Source organism: Notechis scutatus, chromosome 3 (assembly GCF_049901735.1).
Source record: "Notechis scutatus isolate UNSWTSFEM ecotype Mainland chromosome 3, rNotScu1.2, whole genome shotgun sequence".
Lineage (NCBI taxonomy): Eukaryota > Metazoa > Chordata > Lepidosauria > Squamata > Elapidae > Notechis > Notechis scutatus.
This window is the reverse complement of record NC_142011.1, coordinates 174972807-174991764: the sequence shown is the minus strand read 5'-3', so window position 1 is coordinate 174991764 and position 18958 is coordinate 174972807. Positions and strand designations below refer to the sequence as shown.

At 31.9% G+C, this 18958-nt stretch overlaps 1 protein-coding gene across 10 annotated transcripts in view; it reads left to right on the top strand.

Moving 5' to 3' along the window:
* The window catches only part of NCOA2 (nuclear receptor coactivator 2), a 120471-nt gene that overhangs the window by 74760 nt on the left and 26753 nt on the right, over window positions 1-18958 (top strand). For all 10 annotated transcript variants that reach the window (XM_087961832.1, XM_026691828.2, XM_087961837.1 and 7 more), the window contains 6 exons: window positions 6804-6907; window positions 9395-9569; window positions 11446-11634; window positions 13646-13747; window positions 13845-13985; window positions 17509-17656. In XM_087961832.1, coding sequence (XP_087817958.1) covers window positions 6804-6907; window positions 9395-9569; window positions 11446-11634; window positions 13646-13747; window positions 13845-13985; window positions 17509-17656 — 859 coding nt within the window. The remainder of the gene's footprint in view (window positions 1-6803; window positions 6908-9394; window positions 9570-11445; window positions 11635-13645; window positions 13748-13844; window positions 13986-17508; window positions 17657-18958) is intronic.

Below are 18958 nucleotides of genomic sequence, written 5' to 3'. Positions count from 1 at the left end.
CTCACATTATTTCCCTAGCTCCACCTTTTACATTATACTACACTTCCAGATGTTCAGTAAGGTAACAATTAGCTGGTAATCTATGCACAGAGATTCCTCTACTGGGATGTTACTAAGTTTATTGTTTATAAAAGCATGAAAATTCTTCCTGCAAAATTGAAGCAAAAGTGACCTAAACTTCCACCACTTTCAGTAATTTGACTAATAGACTTCTACCAGTCTATAGGATTTATATTTATAAGGACTAAGAAGTAGTCTTTGAGCGTTTTAAATTATAGATGTTATTACACTAATTTGCTTTTCAAGAAGAGTAAGTCACCTCCAGTATACGAAGAGGTATCAGTTGATATATCTAAAAACATATGAAGAAATGGAGGTAGATTGAAGTGTGTCTTCGGAATTGAATAAACTTATATTTTAGAGCAATTTGTTAAAGAGATTATTGATATGAAGAAATATATATCAAGATTTATTATAAAAGGATGTCCTCAAGGAAATCTGAAATAAGTCCTAACTTGCTACATTATTTTATAAAATTATTTTACAGTAGCATAGAATTTTCTGAATGCAAAGTATGTGTTTTGTCATTGTTATAATTAATAGCAGGACTATATTTGACTGAAAGAGACCAACATAGTAAATGTATAGCATTCAAACATTCTTGAGGATGCCTGCTTTGTTAATTTGCAAATTGAAAGGTGATTGTCAGCAAAACAAACAGGCAGCATGTTTCCTCTTTGAAGGAATATAAAATTAAGAAAAGTTATCTTCAGAAATAATATTACCTGATAAAGAGACCAAATTGGATTGGCACAATATAATAGTATATCCTATGTGTATTAAATATCTCTGAAAACCACTAGGTGCCAAAAGTTCACTAAACAGTATAGCACGACTTGTTTGGGAAATATTAAAAAGATAAGAGTCTACATAGACCTTCAAGGATAGAGTTCCAGACTTCCGGTTTGAGCTTCTTTGGCGACAGGCCAAAATCCACGATCGTGCACGGTTTCGATCCGTGCTCGCCTCTGGAGCGCCCCAAGCTGGCTGGTTTTGGGGCTAAGCCACCCCGTAGAGGTGGTGAAGAGGTGGGAGACCGCCAGCAGGGTCGAGGAGATCCGCATCTCTCCTCCCCAGCTGGCCATTACTCCCTTTCCCGAAGGCGGTTGCAGCGGTGGTCAGAAATGGCCACCTCAAAGAAGAACTCGACCGGAAATGAATGTGCAGGAGGAAGATAAGAAGAGAAAGTTTGGGCTGACCAGGTTGAACTGAAAAAGCAACAATATAAGGTATCCTGGAATTTGAACTATAAAGAATAACATTGTTCCCAAAGAAGATGTTGAAGCGGCAAATGAGAGAGGTAAGGGAAAGGATTTGGGTTTTTTTCTTTCCTTCCCCATATTGACAACTAAGAGATTTAAGTAAGAAACTGACAAAAATCCACTTTGACATTAGCAGGCATCTAAGCTGAAAATAAAATGTCAAAGGGATAATAAAGACTTCTGGATTTTCAAAAACTTTTAAAAGAAGGAAAGGAGAGAAAAGGAAAAAACAAAAGGGTGGGATCTGGAATAATGGAGGAGACCACCTGGAAGTAAAAGGAATTAACAGTGAAACTTTAACAAGATTCCTAAAAGATACATTCCAACTGAAACTTTGTAACAAGATAATAGAACCCCAGGAAGAGAAAGTGGAAAAAAGAAGCAAGAAGAAACAGCTTTGGATTATTTGGATTGCTTGGTGATTTTTTGGATTTTTGGTTATTGGATCTAAAGGACTAAAATCAATCAGGTGATTGTTTAAAAGTTTTTAAAATGGTATCACTCTTGGAAGAACTGAAAATGGAACTTAAAAAACAGAAAGAAGATGCACAAGAAGGAAGAGGGTTTTTTGGCTTCGTATTTCAATTTTTAGAAATGGAGATCCTGAACTATGAGAAACAACAAGAAATGCCTGTAGAACAAGAAGGGTGGGACAAAAAAGAAGCCATCTTCAATGACCAGGTAATTTTATGTGGAGAAAGAAAAGGAAAGGGGGGAAAGAGAGTGAAAAATTTAAGATCTGAAAAAACAACCAAAAAAAAAAAGAATAGTTTGAAAAGTAATTACAATATTAGAAAGAAACAGAAGAGAGGATTACAGAAGAGAGAATTAGAATTAGCGAGACAAGGGGTCAAAAAGGGGAGGGAGAAGAAGAGGGGCAAGAGGGAAAGGAAAAGCAGTTATAAAGGGCAGAAACAGGATATAGAGAAACAGGGAAAACGTACAAGGATTAAAGGTACAAGCCTATTTAGAAGACACAGAGATAATGGGTGAAAATATTTAATTGAAAGAGTACATAAGGTAGTATTGTTATATTAGAAATAGAAATGAATTTAGAAAATATGAAACAAGTGTGACTAAAATGATAGATAAAATACTCATTGTAATGTAATGGAATGTTTGTTAATAAATAAATGAAATAAAGAGAATGAGAGAATGAAATTAGGAAAGGATGGGAACATTTTATTATAAAAATTTAAGTGAAGAGGAATATGAAAGAAATATGGAAAAATTATGGAAATATTATAAGTGTTCCTAATATGATACCTCATTGAAAAGAAATGTTAAAGATGTTAAAAATTATAACTAACATTAATGATAGAGCTAAATTGGAATAGAATAAGTATTTTATTTATTATTGTTATGTATATTTTTTCTCTTTAAGAATTTAGTGTGTATTTTAAGAATGTACCAAGCAGAATTCGACTGGAAGTTATGTGTTATATTGAATGTTATAATTGTAAAGGCATAAATTGAAGTTTAAATAAGAGTTGAATGGACAAAAATTAAAAGATACAAAGGTGTCATACTCCAATCAGTAACTACAGGGGAAAATATTGTTCAATGAAAAAGAAAATATGAAATTGAAACAGGACAGAAAAAAATATAAATTTAATGATTAGAAGGATATTGAAACTTAGAAAAAGATATATATAGTTGAATTTAGAAAGAAATGAGATAATTAAAAACAAGGTTGAGAAAACTAAGGGAAGGGAAAAATTATTGAGAAAATGTTAAAATAGTAATAAGATATGGAATAGAATAGAAAGATGAATATGAAATTGAGTTTGTGTCTGTATGGAGAAGTGATAACCCAGGACCATGCTATTCTCAAAAAAAGATATTTTATTTGTATTATGTTTTGTGAAAACCCAAATAAAATTTTTACCAAAAAAAAGGATAGAGTTCCACAAAAGGGAAACTGCCACAAAGAAGGCTTGTTGTCTAGCATACACAGTTTTTTCTAAAAATTTCCTTATTTGTTTGGCGCATGAATTTTAAATATTCCTAAGTATTCTAACATTTTCTCTGGAAAGAAATAATGAAACATGATAAGCCTACGGGACCTGATTTTTTTTGGTATATCCTATATTTAAAATCATATACAGAACTACTTATATATCCAAAATTATTTCTTCCAGTCTGTACAGTTTTGGATCCTGACTCTTAAGGACTGATCCCCTGTATTTTCTCTTGCATATTTCACTTGTTCAGTGTCAATTTTAGCCATTATTGGTTGGCAAACACTGGTGTGTGTGTGTGTATGTGTGTGTGTGTATGTGTGTGTTGTGTGTGTGTGTGTGTCTTGATTCATTATAATGAATGAAAGCATTCTGTATAATCTCTGTTAGATATCTTTTTTTCCTAATAGAATCCGAATATGTCAAAAGTTATCCAGTCCTAATTAGATGTATTTTATATATTATTTTCTAATTTCTTATGAGCTATTGTGCCTCTATTTGCTATCATACCTCTAATGTAAGAATTGTTTTATTCTTTCTCAAAGAAAGACAAGTGAACCTATTTATCTCATGTAACACATTCTGACAATAAAGGATACAAATTCTACTGAAAAAGAGTGGCTGACTTGCAAAGAATGAGCCAGCTAGCTTTCAACTCATGGATATCTCTTGGATTAATCCATTTACACCCAATCTAATTTACACTTGCATCACTAAGGATAAAAGCGAAAGCAAGACGGCTTTCTATTAGCAACCATTAGATCAGTTAAAAAAAAAGGAAAGAATTAGAAATGTAGTATCATTCATAGTTTAGGATTGGCTGGTATAACCGTCACTCAGCAGATTTTTAGACACTTTCATTTGCTGACAGGAAGGACTGTGCATAAAGAAGGGTGTAAAGCAAATCTTTACCCTTAAAGCTGATCTCAGTAAACAAAACGGGAAATAGTGCAGCTGTGCTTTTAAAATATGCACTGCAGGAGATTTCAGCAAGCTGATGATATATGGTGCATTAATGTTGAAAAGATAAACACAATTGAAGATTGCAGGAAGGGACCTTGTGTTTTAATGTTGGCAGAATGCTTCCTAATGAATAAGAATGTGCTGCTGGCTTCACAGTGCCATATGGCAGCTTTTCTAATTTTAGTTCAGTACAGATGCATAATTCTTTCCCTTGTTTTATCTTCTAAAGTCATTCTGCAATTGTATCTTTTTTGGGTAGCAATATTTTGGGCTTTTATCAATAAGGGTGCCTGTTGCTGTGTGCAGGTCTACGAAGGTGTGTTGTAAAATGTAATGAGAAGGTATTTGTTTTTTAAATAAAAGGTAAACATTGTTAGAGAGGGCGTAGCTTTCCTGCTGAGACTGGAAATTGGAGCTGCAGCTAATTTTATAAACTCTTCTGAAAAGCTGAAATCTTGTGCAAGTAATAGACATCTCCCTGCTGATTGAAATGCTAAGACATGATTATGACATGCTTTTTATATTCAAAATCCAAGGTTTTAATGCAGTAAAATAATCTTAATAATGAACAAAGAATATGAATAATGTTTGAATATTTCAGTACACTAGACCTGTTTGTTATCTGGTCAGACTAAAATATTTATGAAAATGTTTGATTTTGGGGTTTTGAAATTTTGTTTTAGTTGAACAATATGGTAGATTCTTATTTAGAATTATTTTGAAGCTTAGTAAATAAAAATAAATCCAGATACTTCAACTGCCATAATGTCAATCTTTTAAATGATTGTATGGTCTATCATTCCCATTTCGCTCCCAATCCCCACTGTAAAATGTATTTATGAAATAGAATAAAAGGATGTTTAGATTCCGTGGATGCTTAGTATTGTTGAAATTTGTTCAAATAAATATTGCAATTATGTAAATATGCTACTCTGTTTTCTTGTAACTTGTACAAAATTCTTATTTTTCTAGTTTTCTAGTATTGTTAGTTTAATAATAAAATTTGATTGAATTAAAATACAGAATGTAAATTAAAAATTAAGTATATATTTAAAAATTGCTTTGAGATTTAATATATGTTAAATTGTGTTTTATGTATTTCTTCTAAACTCTTTGATATAAATACACCAGATAATATCTCTCTCTTTTTCTTTCTTTCTCATTTCATTCACTCCCATGAATCTACTCACAACTAAATAGGATGGCATCATAGTATATATTTAAAAATTGCTTTGAGATTTAATATATGTTAAATTGTGTTTATGTATTTCTTCTAAACTCTTTGATATAAATACACCAGATAATATCTCTCTCTTTTTCTTTCTTTCTCATTTCATTCACTCCCATGAATCTATTCACAATTAAATAGGATGGCATCATAATTATCTAAACTTAATGGAATATATTATAAACCATATTTCATGTGTGATATATCTGTTCTTTCATGATTAATGTTTTATATTTTCTAGCCTTAACTGTTATCCAAATGCTTTATATTTAGTTCAGTAATTATCATCAGTGTGGGATTCCTGGCTTTCCACAAATGTAGGAAGTGTAAATTGTTGATGCAAGTAAAACATTATTAGTAAATCTTGATTTGCCAGTTGGTCTTAAATTGATGTGTGGATCTCACATTTATTTTTAGCAGCACTATTTTTCTTTTACATTTAATAGCAATTATTTGCCTTTATCCAATAATCTGGATAATAATAAAATCCAATAAAACTAGATGATCCAATAAAATTTGTAGTGTTTAAATAAGTTCTAGTTGAATTATGGAATCATTTGGTTGGCGCATGTGCGTACATGGCTCAACTTCCACTCTCTTAGGTAAAAAAAGCAAAGTGATGAGTTTGTAGCAGTCATGCCCTTTCAGTCCTAGGAGGTGGCTCTGACAATCCGCTTCCAAAAATGTTGCCGAGAAAACAGGGGACTAATCCATGCAGTCACCAGAAGACAAGGCCCGCTTCAAGATACACTCCATACTGTATATGTGTATATAAACTTTTCTCAACTTAAGGAATGTATTATTTGTGATATTTAGGGGGTCCCTTTTGTGAGGAAACACTTCAAGCTAGATTCCAAAGTAAAAACGTAAATAATAGTATATTGTAATAATTAATGAACTAATAAAAACATAGCAATAATTTAAAAAATCACATCTCCCACCTGTGAGCTATTTGAATTCAGTAAATACAGATAAAGATCCACTAAAAGGTTATTCATGAGAGATCAAAGACAAAACATGTATTCATATTCACTGTAATGAATTCCTGGTAATAAATATGTACCACTGAAAAGAGACTACTGTGGAAAAAAATCTTTTCTTTATCCACAGTAACCAGTTTGCTTATTAACATTATAAACATTAATCTTGTAGGCAAGAGTTGGCACTGTCTGAATTAACTTAAAAATGGTGATTGATTCCATCTGGTTAATGATGCCCATTTTGTATAATAAGTATCAAGTATAATCTTCTTACATATTACATTACACTATGCTGTCTTGCACTTTATATGCTATAAAGTATGTGTTTTTCCCTCTTTTTTATGTGCAGAGAAAGCAGCAGCAGCCAATGAAGATGAAGTGCAGAAAGCTGATGTGTCATCCACAGGTCAGAGTGTAATTGACAAGGATGCACTTGGACCAATGATGCTTGAGGTAAAGTGCTGAAAGTTTTAATATTTAGAATTATTTGGTAAGATTCATCAAGATAATAAATTTGGATTTTGTTTTTGCAAAAGCAGTATATGATAAAAAATCTTGAACCATCGTAAAAACCAGCATATGACACAAGCTTTCTTCAGATAAGATTCACTTTATAAATTGTAGTTTATGGGCTGAATGGATTCTAAAATTCAAAGGCAGGACAATATACAAACAAATATAATAAAAGTTTGAATATATGATATGTTAATTTCTGTTTTCTCCATGTTAAATTTATAGTTCAGTGTCAGAGCACTCTGAAGGATTAGCAGTTAACTTGCATTGTTTTTCTACAATTTTCTATAGGAGAGTATACCTATTTAGATAATGATCTGACTCAAAAGTGTTAGCAGTGAATAATAAAAAAAACTGAGTACTTTACAGTGTACAAGATATGAACAAAGACACTTAAGAAAAAGTATCTTATGTAAAGAATTTCTGCAAGAGAGACAAATATAGAGACAATGATAACGTAAAGATGTAATAACAGTACACTAATCATTTCATATTCATAATATAAATAATTATATTTACAATAAAATGTCATTAGCAAATATACAATTAAAAAATAATTGCTTATTTGTTAATATATAATTGGACTATTTAATAACATTCTTCTTCTTTAAAAACTTATTATTCTTCCTGAGCCAGAATTGAAGTCTATTTAACAATGCTGTTTTAAGTTATGTTATGGGTAGGTGTACCTATACAGAAAAACAGCAGGCTATTGTTCAAGAATTTTTTTTACTGCAGTTTGAAATTTATTTGATTCCAGCTAATTGAATGGGCAAAATTGATATCCTCTAAATTTAATTGCAATAATTCAAGTATCTAGTTCTCATAGATTCAGAAAAAGAAAATAAATATTACCTATAATTTATTATCTCATTTGTCCTGCCCGTTAGGCTCATTTAACTGGCATAAAGGATAGGTCTTCTCCTGTGTCACTTCTAGACTACAGAATGCATATCTTTAGAACTTGCATTTTATCCTTTCTGTTTGTCTTTAGAAAACCAACTACAACATAGCTCTTTAACTAAGCATTTAATTGTTTGAATCTTTTCAGTATTTTAACTATTGACAGCATTGACCATTAACTTCAACAAAAAAAGCTGATAAAATAAATCATATTGATTGTCATATAAGGAAAAGCAGGATTCATATGGAAAATAAATTACTGATAAATAGAGATAAGAAAGGTTAGAATCACAACTCATTTACCATGAGATACTGCTTCCTTGTTCATTTTTATTATATTACATTCCAAGGGGTTTGGTTAACATGAAGGTTACATAGTTGGGTGGGTCTGGTATTTTTTGGTTGATCTGGGTGGGGGGAGATTTAAAGTCTGAATTTTGGGCATTTTTTTTAAAAAAAACCAAAGAGCCATATCCAACAGCAAACCATCCTGATATCTTTTCCAGTATTGTACCACTGAAAAAGGTCCCCATTGCAAACTCTCTTCAGTTTAGCAAAGTTAAATCTACCTAACAATTTGATTTGTTACATCCTACCCTGCCTAAATAGAAAACGATGCTATTTGCAAAAACAGGAATATTTATGTCTCTGCCTGAAGACAAGATTTCTAAACCTAGAAACAGAAAAGAGCATAGATTTCTGTCACTAAGAGAATACATACTTCAATGCTACTTTATGCTAAAATCTGGGGTGGGGAAATTAAAAAAAAAGGTTTTATGTATATCAATTTGAACTTACGACGAGAAGTTTGTGCATTGTTTATATTACTCAAGATTACTACCAGGATATTAACATCGTGTTAGTTTTGTGAGTCACTAATTAAATTAAAATAATTCATATCTGTGTGTATCAACCAAGGAATAAGATTAGTTAGGTACAGTGAGTCTTCTCTTAGATTTGCAGCCTAAGTTATTAAATATGCTTTTAAATTTAGCTTATTTTTCAGTATAAATATTCAGTACATATTATGATAAATAGTTTTAGCATTAAGATATTCATGATTCCATTGATCTCCCAAGATTTCAGGATACATTTTAATTTTCGCTTCATGCTCCAGAATTTTGCAATTAGCTTTTCTACTCCATTCACTAAAACTTTGTATCTGTAGTGTTGTCTGCTGAAAACTCACATGCTAAATTTAGGCGATGTATCTCTTCTTGTTCCCAGCACACTGTAGCACATGAAATTCTGCATTATTTTGAAGCTTTAATGTTCAGCCATGTTAGCATCCATAGAGCAGCTTGTTGCTAAGCATAGTAACTTTTTAATATGAAAACTTTATTTAATTGTTTTAATAAAAAGCCCCCTTGTCTTTAATAAAAAAATAACAGACAGCTTGAATCTTAATATTATAATGAATAAAATCTTTCTCCTTTTAAAAAGATTTTATGAGATGGTACTACTATTACTTTCATCTTGTGTGGATTCTCAGCAGTGTTTTAAAACATTGTTTCCTAATTTCAGGCCCTCGATGGATTCTTCTTTGTAGTGAATGTAGAAGGTAATGTGGTATTTGTATCAGAGAATGTGACACAGTACTTACGGTACAACCAGGAAGAATTGATGAACACAAGAGTATATAACATCCTACATGTTGGAGACCATAATGAATTTATCAAAAACTTGCCAAAATCTATGGGTAAGTGTTCTAAAGATGTATTTTGTAGTGAATGTGCTTTTGTTTACTTTTTTACTTTGGTTTTGCCATCACTTGGGATGGATATCAAATGTTTGCAATTTCATGGCATAAATTCATCAGGGATTGGTAATCTCTTCAGGCTCTGGGTCCAATAACAGTCAGAATTTCAAGGACTAGTCATTAAGTCCATTTTTAACTTTGAATGATCATTGAATGAATGGACATAGAACTCATAGATATATGCATAGATACAAATATATCTCTGAGATATCTCTCTCTCTCAATCTCTCTCTCTCTCTCTCTCTCTCTCACACACACACACACACACACACACACACACACACACACACCTACCTCCTCCACTACAGGCACCCAACCCACATTTCAAGGCAGAGTCACCTCAGATCATCAGCACAGCAGGAAATGAATATTTTGTTCTTTGTTGCAACTGGCTATTGTGCATTTCAGCTGACTGGCAGGTAAAGCAGAGAGGTTGCCTTTCACATAGAATTCTTTTTGCACTGATAATACCAACAAAAAATGAACTGTCCTTTTCCTTCGGTTGACATGATCAACAGTATTTTTTACAGTCGTTAATTGACTGATTATATATCATTGAGATGTCATTGGTAGATAACACAGATTTTATTTATGATGATCTGACTGAATCTTTTCTTTCAAATCTCCCAATGTGCCCTTATCACCACTGTAGCTGATTCCATCCATCTTGTTGTTGGTTGTCCTCATCTTCTCTTTCCTTTCAGCTTTCCCATCACTGGAGCCTTTTCCAGAGAACTGAGCTTTCATATAATGTGTCCAAAGTAGAATAATTTTGAGCCTGGTCATTTATGGCTCACATGAGAACTCTGGATTGATTTGTTGATTGATTGGTTTGTTTTCTTGGCTGTACACAATACTCTCAGAAGTCTTTTCCAACCTCAAAGTTCAAAGGTGTCAATATTATTCCTAGTCTGCTTATTTGAAGTCCAACTTTCACTTCCATAGAGTGTTTCAAGGAATATCATAGCTGGCATGATTCTGATCTTTGTAGGTATAGATACTTCATGGTGTTTGAATACCTTTTCCAAGACATTCCTAACTACTTTTTACATTTATAGTTTTCCATAATCTACACACACTTTACATTTATAGTTTTCCATAATCTACACACACACACACACACACACAAAGAGGGGGGTATTCATTAATTCAGTGCATGTCGAACTAAGGGTTTTTGCTAAGGGGCATCTTTTTTATTTTGACACTCAGAAGATAGAATATGCTAAAATTGAAATATTAAAGAAACTCTTGGTAGTGGTAGCTGCCAGAAATAATGCTCATTTCAGATACCTAGAAATTATAAATTATATTTGTCTGCCAGCAGGTACTATTCTGTTCTGTTCAAGGAGTTCATCTTTATATCCCAATATTAAGCATCCAGGAAAAAAAATTGTTTTTTTCCTGGATTTTTTTTTACCTCAGCAGATGAATTTAGCTGATGAATTATCAGTTCTTTCCATCACTACTTCACTGAATATGGAGAAAGTTCATGGCTGAAAATAATGTTCTTCAGTTTGTTCCTCATGATGTTTTTTTTTTCCTTCTGGTGATGCAGTATTCATATAAAAAACTTATGGACCACTGAAGTATGGAATGAATGTTTTGTTGTGGCAAGGATTGAGCTCAAGAAGAGAATATGGTATAACAACAACTGTGAACTAGCTTTGAGTCAGCAGCTATGTCAGCACTGGCGCTGACTGTAATTTATTATTTCAGAGATTGATTGCTAAAAAATTACTTTTAAGGCTTTAAATATTATTGGTTAGAACATCTTGGTAAGCACTTATTTATTCTATATGAACTTTGTTTTATTTAGTGAATGGCGGACCTTGCTATGGTGAATCTCCTAGGCGCAATAGCCATACTTTTAACTGTCGGATGTTAGTAAAACCTTTAACTGATTCTGAAGAAGAAGGTCATGAAAACCAGGAAGCACATCTGAAATATGAAACTATGCAGTGCTTTGCGGTTTCTCAACCAAAGTCTATCAAGGAAGATGGTGAAGGTACATTTTATCTGTATGAAGGATGGCTTCCTCATCTGTTTTTTTTTCCTTGGCACAATTTGTTTACTAATACAACTACTAAATAACAAACTAATAACTAGTTTAACAGCCTTTCAGGAGTTTCACTCCACAATGCATTTATTGTAGAGGAGGTTAAAGCAAGCAGAAACCATAAAACAAAAATTAAGAGAGTTGTCTGTGACATACATTACTTATATGATCTAAATTAATCACAATTTATATAAATACAAGACCATAGACAAAATTTTATATTTTCTGACCTCTCTAATTATCTTATTGACTAATACAATGTTTAAATTAAACATTTGCTGATACTCAGTATATGCAAATCAGCATGCATATTATTTGCTTATTGTATATAAGCAATGGTAATTATTGCATCTGAATACTCTTGATGTCTTCTCCAAGTTGAATGTGTAGAATGCACATTTCATTGTTTCATGGAACTTGGTCTAAAATATGCACATCTAAAGATGTTGATAGAATTTATTTAAGTTACAGTAGGACTTACTTTTTATAAATTACAGTTTACAGCTTAAGTTTGTTGGTGTTAGTGTTCATTGTCTTTCTTGAAAAATGATGTTAAAAAAGTATTTCAATTTTCAAATTTGTAAGCATTCCCATATAAGGTATTTTGAATGAAATACCAGTGATTGATCCTGAATGATAGGAAAAGCAGGTCAATCTTCAGCTGTATAAACTCACTAGGTAATTATTATTATCACTGGGTCATAATTATGGAGAAAATAGTAGAAAGGAATGTAATGTGTATCACCTTGAGTTCTTAGACTGCAGACTATAAATTAACAAAAATAAATTAAGGTACATTATTCAAGACAGGTGTGCTATACAGGTGAAAAAGATAAACTAAACATAATTCTTTAATTAATATAATGGTTTTCTAAAAGGCTGGAGCTAAAATAAATTGTACTGAATACTTTGATCATTAGCTAGTTGAAAAGTGCAAAAACTGGAATGGATTTAGTTTGTAAGCTTCTTCTTGACTTTCTTTGCTTGATTGAGAAACCTATTTGACTTGCATATAGTTGTCAACAAGCAGTTGCTTCAGCATTAACTTAGGATATACTTAGGAGTTATTTGAGAACTGCTTCTTAGTTGTTTTTTAAATTTCGTATTACTCTAAGGAGGTACTGTATTTTCTATTTAGAATGCAGATCAATTTTATGAGGGAGCCAGAGAAAAACTAAGGTTATAAGGCATTAAGGAGTATCAACTCATGATCTGCAACTTGTAAGAAAGGCTATTAGCTTACTGATGGCTGAGCATTGAAAGAAAGAATTGTTTAGGCAAATGTATATTTGTGTTATTTTAAGCTCTGAATTTAGTAGAATTAAGTCTGGTTTAACCTGCATGACAGAGCATGAATAATCATAAGGAAAGGGAAAAAAAGCATTGCAGAGTTTTATTTTTATTCTTTATTTATATTTAGTAAGAATTTTTATAAAATAAGACAAAAGGAGAAAAAACAAGTATAAGAAAAAAAACTCAAAACTAGATTAAATGTAACTTTCTTACATTCTTTTCAACATATAATTGCAATCTTATTTTCCCTTTTTTTTCTTAAATATTTTGAAGATGCCCTCACCCTCTTATTTAATCTGCATTTTTCTTAATCTTCAAATCTATACATCATCAAATCATTCTTTTCTTTAACAAAAAGTACAGATAAGATTTCATGTGTTTCAAAAATATTGTTTGTGCTCTAACCAGAATTTTATCAATAACTGCTTGGAAAAGAGTTGATTTGAGGAATATTGCCATCCTCATAAATGTGAAATTTAGCCAAAAGAACTTAGGTGTTGCTTGGGGAACTAAGGAACATCACTCCAGTAAGGAAATAGTCCTTTGTCATTGTCATGTTTGCTGCTTTGTTGTAACTCTGTATTACAGAATTGTTTAGTAATTCTGTATTGCACAAAAGTATCAGATACTTTTGTTTGATTTAAAAATATGTTTGTTCCATTTAAAGATCTGCAATCTTGCTTGATTTGTGTGGCACGAAGAGTTCCAATGAAGGAAAGGCCATTTCTGCCCTTCTCAGAGACTTTTAGTACTCGTCACGATTTACAAGGTACAAACAACACATTAAAATATTTACTTTAAAAAATTCACAAGACCTGAACAGTCTTTCACATCTTCATGTATTTGTATGCGTATGTATAAAACAGGCAAAATAACGTCACTGGACACTAGTACCATGAGAGCAGCTATGAAACCTGGTTGGGAAGATGTGGTGAGAAGGTGCATTCAGAGATTCTATGCACAACATGAGGGAGATATATCTTTTGCTAAGAGGCATCACCAAGAGGGTAAGGGATGTTCTTTTTTTTACTTAATATATTGAAATAAGGTTATGCATTACCTGTCACAGCAATTAAAAATAACTCTTATGGAAAAAATTTAATATGTAAAGTTGTAACTTATTAATTTAATATACATTGCCAAAATTGTTAAAACCCAGTAGAATAAAGAAAAAGTGACAAACTTAAAAATAAATCAGCAAACAGATTGAAGACTGCATAGGGTAGAATAGATGTACTGTATATTAGTCCTTACTTATTTACCTTTTGCTTGAAGACATTTCAATACCAGAACAGTTGACATTATCAGTGCTTGTAAGTGGTGGGGTATCTTGCCCTGCCAATGTTGACAGGTGTTTGGTATATAGTAGCTTGCCTGGAAGTGTGATTTTCTCCTTGGTATTTTCTTGAATGAGTATTGTTTTCTGTTTGATTGTTTTTCTGGGGTTAATCCTGGTTATCTGGGTGTAGGCTGCTGGAAAGGACGTGGTCTGTTTTTTTGTTTCCTTCTTATTGCCTTGTTTGAATGATATATAAATTTATCTCTATGTGTCTATTAAAACTAATTGATGGCTGGTACTATGTATGTAAATACTTTTGAGCAGCACTGTTGTTGACAAAAAACATTGGAATATTTTAAACAAAATATAAAAGTGGTAAGAGAAGAAATTTACAGTGTTAAAAATGAAAAATTATATAAAAACTTTATTCAAATACCGAACCACCGAACATGCTTTTTTTCATATTAGAACCCCATACAATTAATAATATTATGAATGATACCATTTCCTAGAAGTTTGGATCAAAACTGGTGTAATATTTACAGTTTGGGGTAGGAGGAACTTTTAAAATTAGTGACAGATTCTTTCTCCCAAAATCTTTCAAGTGAAAAAAAAATACATTAAGGTTGTGTTTCTTAACATATAGTCCAGCCTAGGATATTTGAGACGGTTTGTTTTTACATCAAAAAATCTATAAAGAACGTAACAAAACTTTATATTTCCTGTGTGGATACAATAATGGATTTCATAGTATGGTGCAGATTCAATGGCAAAAATAATTTCTTAACCTTTGCCTTCTGCTTTTTTCTGGTCTTGGTTCTCTGGAAAGCTTTATTCTCTTTGGATAAAGAGCAGTGGTCGGATTCAAATTTTTCTACTACCGGTTCTGTGAGCGTGGTTTGGTGGGCGTGGCAGGGGAAGGATACTGTAAAGTCTCCAGTCAGAGGTGGTATTTGCTGGTTCTCTGAACTATTCAAACTTTCCGCCAGCGGTTCTCCAGAACTGGTCAGACCCTGCTGAATACCACCTCTGATAAAGAATATAGCCCACCAGTATAGCAGTGAGGTACCGCACATTTTATAATGAATGACAACAATTAAAACAAATGTGGCTTGATTTTTGTTTTGTTTATTGATGGAAATCATTATGGAGATGTATTTATTCAAATCTAAACTGACTATAATTTTAAATAAAAACAATTTGTCATAGTGTATTTTTAAAAATTTCATTGCTTGCAGTTAGAGTGATGTCCTTTTAGTTATTAAATATTGTAACAATCTTAGCCTCAGTGTTCTTGACAAGGATGTATTGGAATTTCCTGCTCAATATGAAAAGAACTATTGCCCAAAGATTCAGGCTGAATCAGTGGCATTCCTTAATGTGAAATTTCATTATACATTATTCCACCATTACCACGGTCTTTATTTTTCATTCTTACCCTACAATAAACCTTTATGATTTTTAAATCATTTATATTTTCTTCTGACAAACATTTTGTGATGAATGTTATAACAGGATAGACCACTTGAAGGCAAAAACAGATTAAAAAAAAAAAAAACCAAAATCCTGCAATATCAGTGTGGCAAGTCTGGACAAGAAAGAAATGCCTAGAACTGTCAACTTTTTAGCCTCATTTGACGTATTTTGTCAGCTTTTTCCAACCTGGCCCTTCAAAAGTTTTGGATTATAACTCTGTCTTCTCAGATAATTAGAAGGATTACAGGCCAAACTGGACTTTTTTGCACTGAAAGAGAGAAGACAATTGTCAAAGACAAATCATTAATATCTAATAATTTTTAGATATATTTTAGAATTTTTTTTCTAAAGTCTAATGTATTAAAAATTTAGATTAGTTATCTTTTTATTTAAAATATTTATGTGCTGACTTGAAATATCTAAGCATTTTCAATTGAAAAATCACATTTGCCATTAAAAATACAAAACAGTTAAAACATAATATATCTTTTTTAATTAAAAATAGAGTTATAATACTAATTAAAAAATAGCAAAATAAGCATTAAAACACTGGCAGAAAGAAGCAGCAAGCAATTGAAAAATCAGTTATTGAAAGGATTTCATAAAAGAAGGTTTGTTGGGCCCCTAGCACTAGAAGCCAACTTATTGCATTTTCCAATAAAGTATCAGAATAAACTTACAATAATCAGATTTAATACTTATTTCTATTAGAAAAAGAAGCAAAATATGAATAATCATGCAGTATTAAATTGGATTATTGAAATATTCCTCTGTATTATGATGGTTAGTATATAACCTTGAACAATAAGAAAAATGTGTATATTTTTAGGAAAATGTAGTTTTTTGCAACTATAGCTTTAATATAATTATAAATAAAGATGTAAAAATAAACAGGCTTGGCCTTCTGGAGTGGCCTGAAAATATGGCTTTGCTGTTTGTGGCAGTGATGGAACAGGTGAAGTGGGAAGTGGCAGTGATGGAACAGGATCTGCAAAATAGCTGTACTGTTAGTTATATTAATTGTGCTCTCCTGAACATAATGCTTTTTATTTTTTAATAACTTTATTGTGTTAGTATTTTAAAATTATTTTTATTAGTTTGGGGTTATTTTGTTGTATGCCTCTCAGAGTCCCATTGTGAATTGATGGCATTAGAGTAGGGTGGGGGAAGGGAAGGAGAAAGGAAGGGGAGGAGGAAGGAAAGCAGAAAGAGAAAAAGAAACAATTTTTTTTAACAGGAAACTGAGTAGTAACATTTTCTGGAACATCAGGGGTAATCTACAGCAGATATGAGGAAGAGTAACCCTTGGGCTGTATAGTCTCAGCCCATGTTTTTTAATATCTCAGTTGCTCATAGCATTTCTGAGAAATATCACTTTCTAGCCATTTTGAGAAAGGAACATAGGAAATCTGTATGGCAACCCTCAAATTTGCTTAATGCACTTTACAAGTGTAAAAAACAACATTCTATTTTAAAGTTTGTAACCTTATTCTTGTATGTGATATAAGCCCATCCATTCATGTGTAGGTACATCGCTTTATCAATGTTGGCAACATTTCTCTTTCAGTTAATACTTTACTCCACTTGCTCTTTGGTCTTAACTTGAAAGAACTTTAATACTGCCTTGCTGATTTTGCAAAAGAATTTGCAGATTTCTTCTTGCCTTCTAAATAAAGTAAGGAATAATATTGGTGGACAGAGACCATTTTAGTGTGATTATTTCTATAGTGGGCAATGTGTCTTTATGCTTTGTTTTTGTTTTTTCTTGCTTATAGTGCTGAGGCAAGGATTAGCATTGAGTCCTGTGTATCGATTTTCTTTGTCTGATGGCACTATAGTTGGTGCCCAAACGAAGAGCAAGCTCGTCCGTTCCCAGACTACTAGTGAACCTCAGCATGTAATATCTTTACATATGCTTCACAGGTAATTCGATAAACTTTTTTTATCTTAAAAAAACTGGATGTCACTGTCAAATACAGCTGTAGTATATTATAAGCTTATAGATATTTTAGCTATAATAACTATAAATTCCAAAAATAAGCTAAGTTGTTTTTACTGCTTCTGTTTTCTTAACCAATTCTAATGTCACAGATCTAAACATTTATTTGAAAGTGTATCCTGTTACTTGAATACAATGTATAAGTAAATGAATTTGTGTCTGCATTTCAAAACGCTGAATGGTGTTTTAAAGGCAACTTTTTACCATGAGATATTTATCTATTGTAATCATGTGTGTTCAGGCTTAATCAACAGTTTACTTTTTTGTATGACTAGTTTACTCTTTGGATAGCATTGTTCCTATAGTTCTGTTTTCAACTTCGATTTAATCCTATTATTAGAGCAGAGGGCAGGGACCTGCATTGGGAATTTGCTTCTAGCAAAGTCTCTTGTACATTTTTATTGATATACTAATGAAGTCATTTTGCAAGATACTTTGCAAGCAAACAGCAAAAATAACTGATGTGACAATGCTTCAGATATGCAAATATTTGTTACTTAGTATCTGATTGATACCTCTAGACTTTTTAAAGAAAGGATCTTTGTGTGGGGAAAAAATATCTATCATGCACACAAATGGTAAATTAAAATAACAATGTTTCTCCCATTTTTTTCTGTTTTTCAATTAAAAACATTGTTTAATAAAAGGATGCACTGACATGTCTGATTATTTTGATTACACTCATCTAAAGAATTGCAGTTTGCTTGACAATTTCAGATTGATATTTATTTGTTCATTCATTCAATTAATGTATCTATAAATCTCTATAAATGTGATACAAGACAGCTTACAATAAAAAGGTAACAATATAAAAATAAAAATATATAGGAACCAAAGCATCATACTCTTACTTAACAAAGTCAAGAGAAGGGATTTATCCCACTGGAAGATTGGGATCTCTTCAGATTTTGGTGGTGGTACTTAAAATGGTAAATAAAACATGAAATATTAGACAATTTGAATTTTTATGTACTAATATTTTAAGAAAAGATTTTAAAATGAACTCCCAAGAAAAGATTTTAAAATGAATCCCCCCAAATATGGAATATCTAGTTGTTAAACTATATTTTCTTCCTGCTAGCATGGTTAGTGGTGAGGCATACTAACAATTACATTCAGCTCCATCTGGAAGACTGTAAATGTTAATCCTGGTATTGGTTATGGTTCTATACTGTATATTGTATGCACCTCTTATATTAATACTTGGAATGATGGAAATCTGCAGA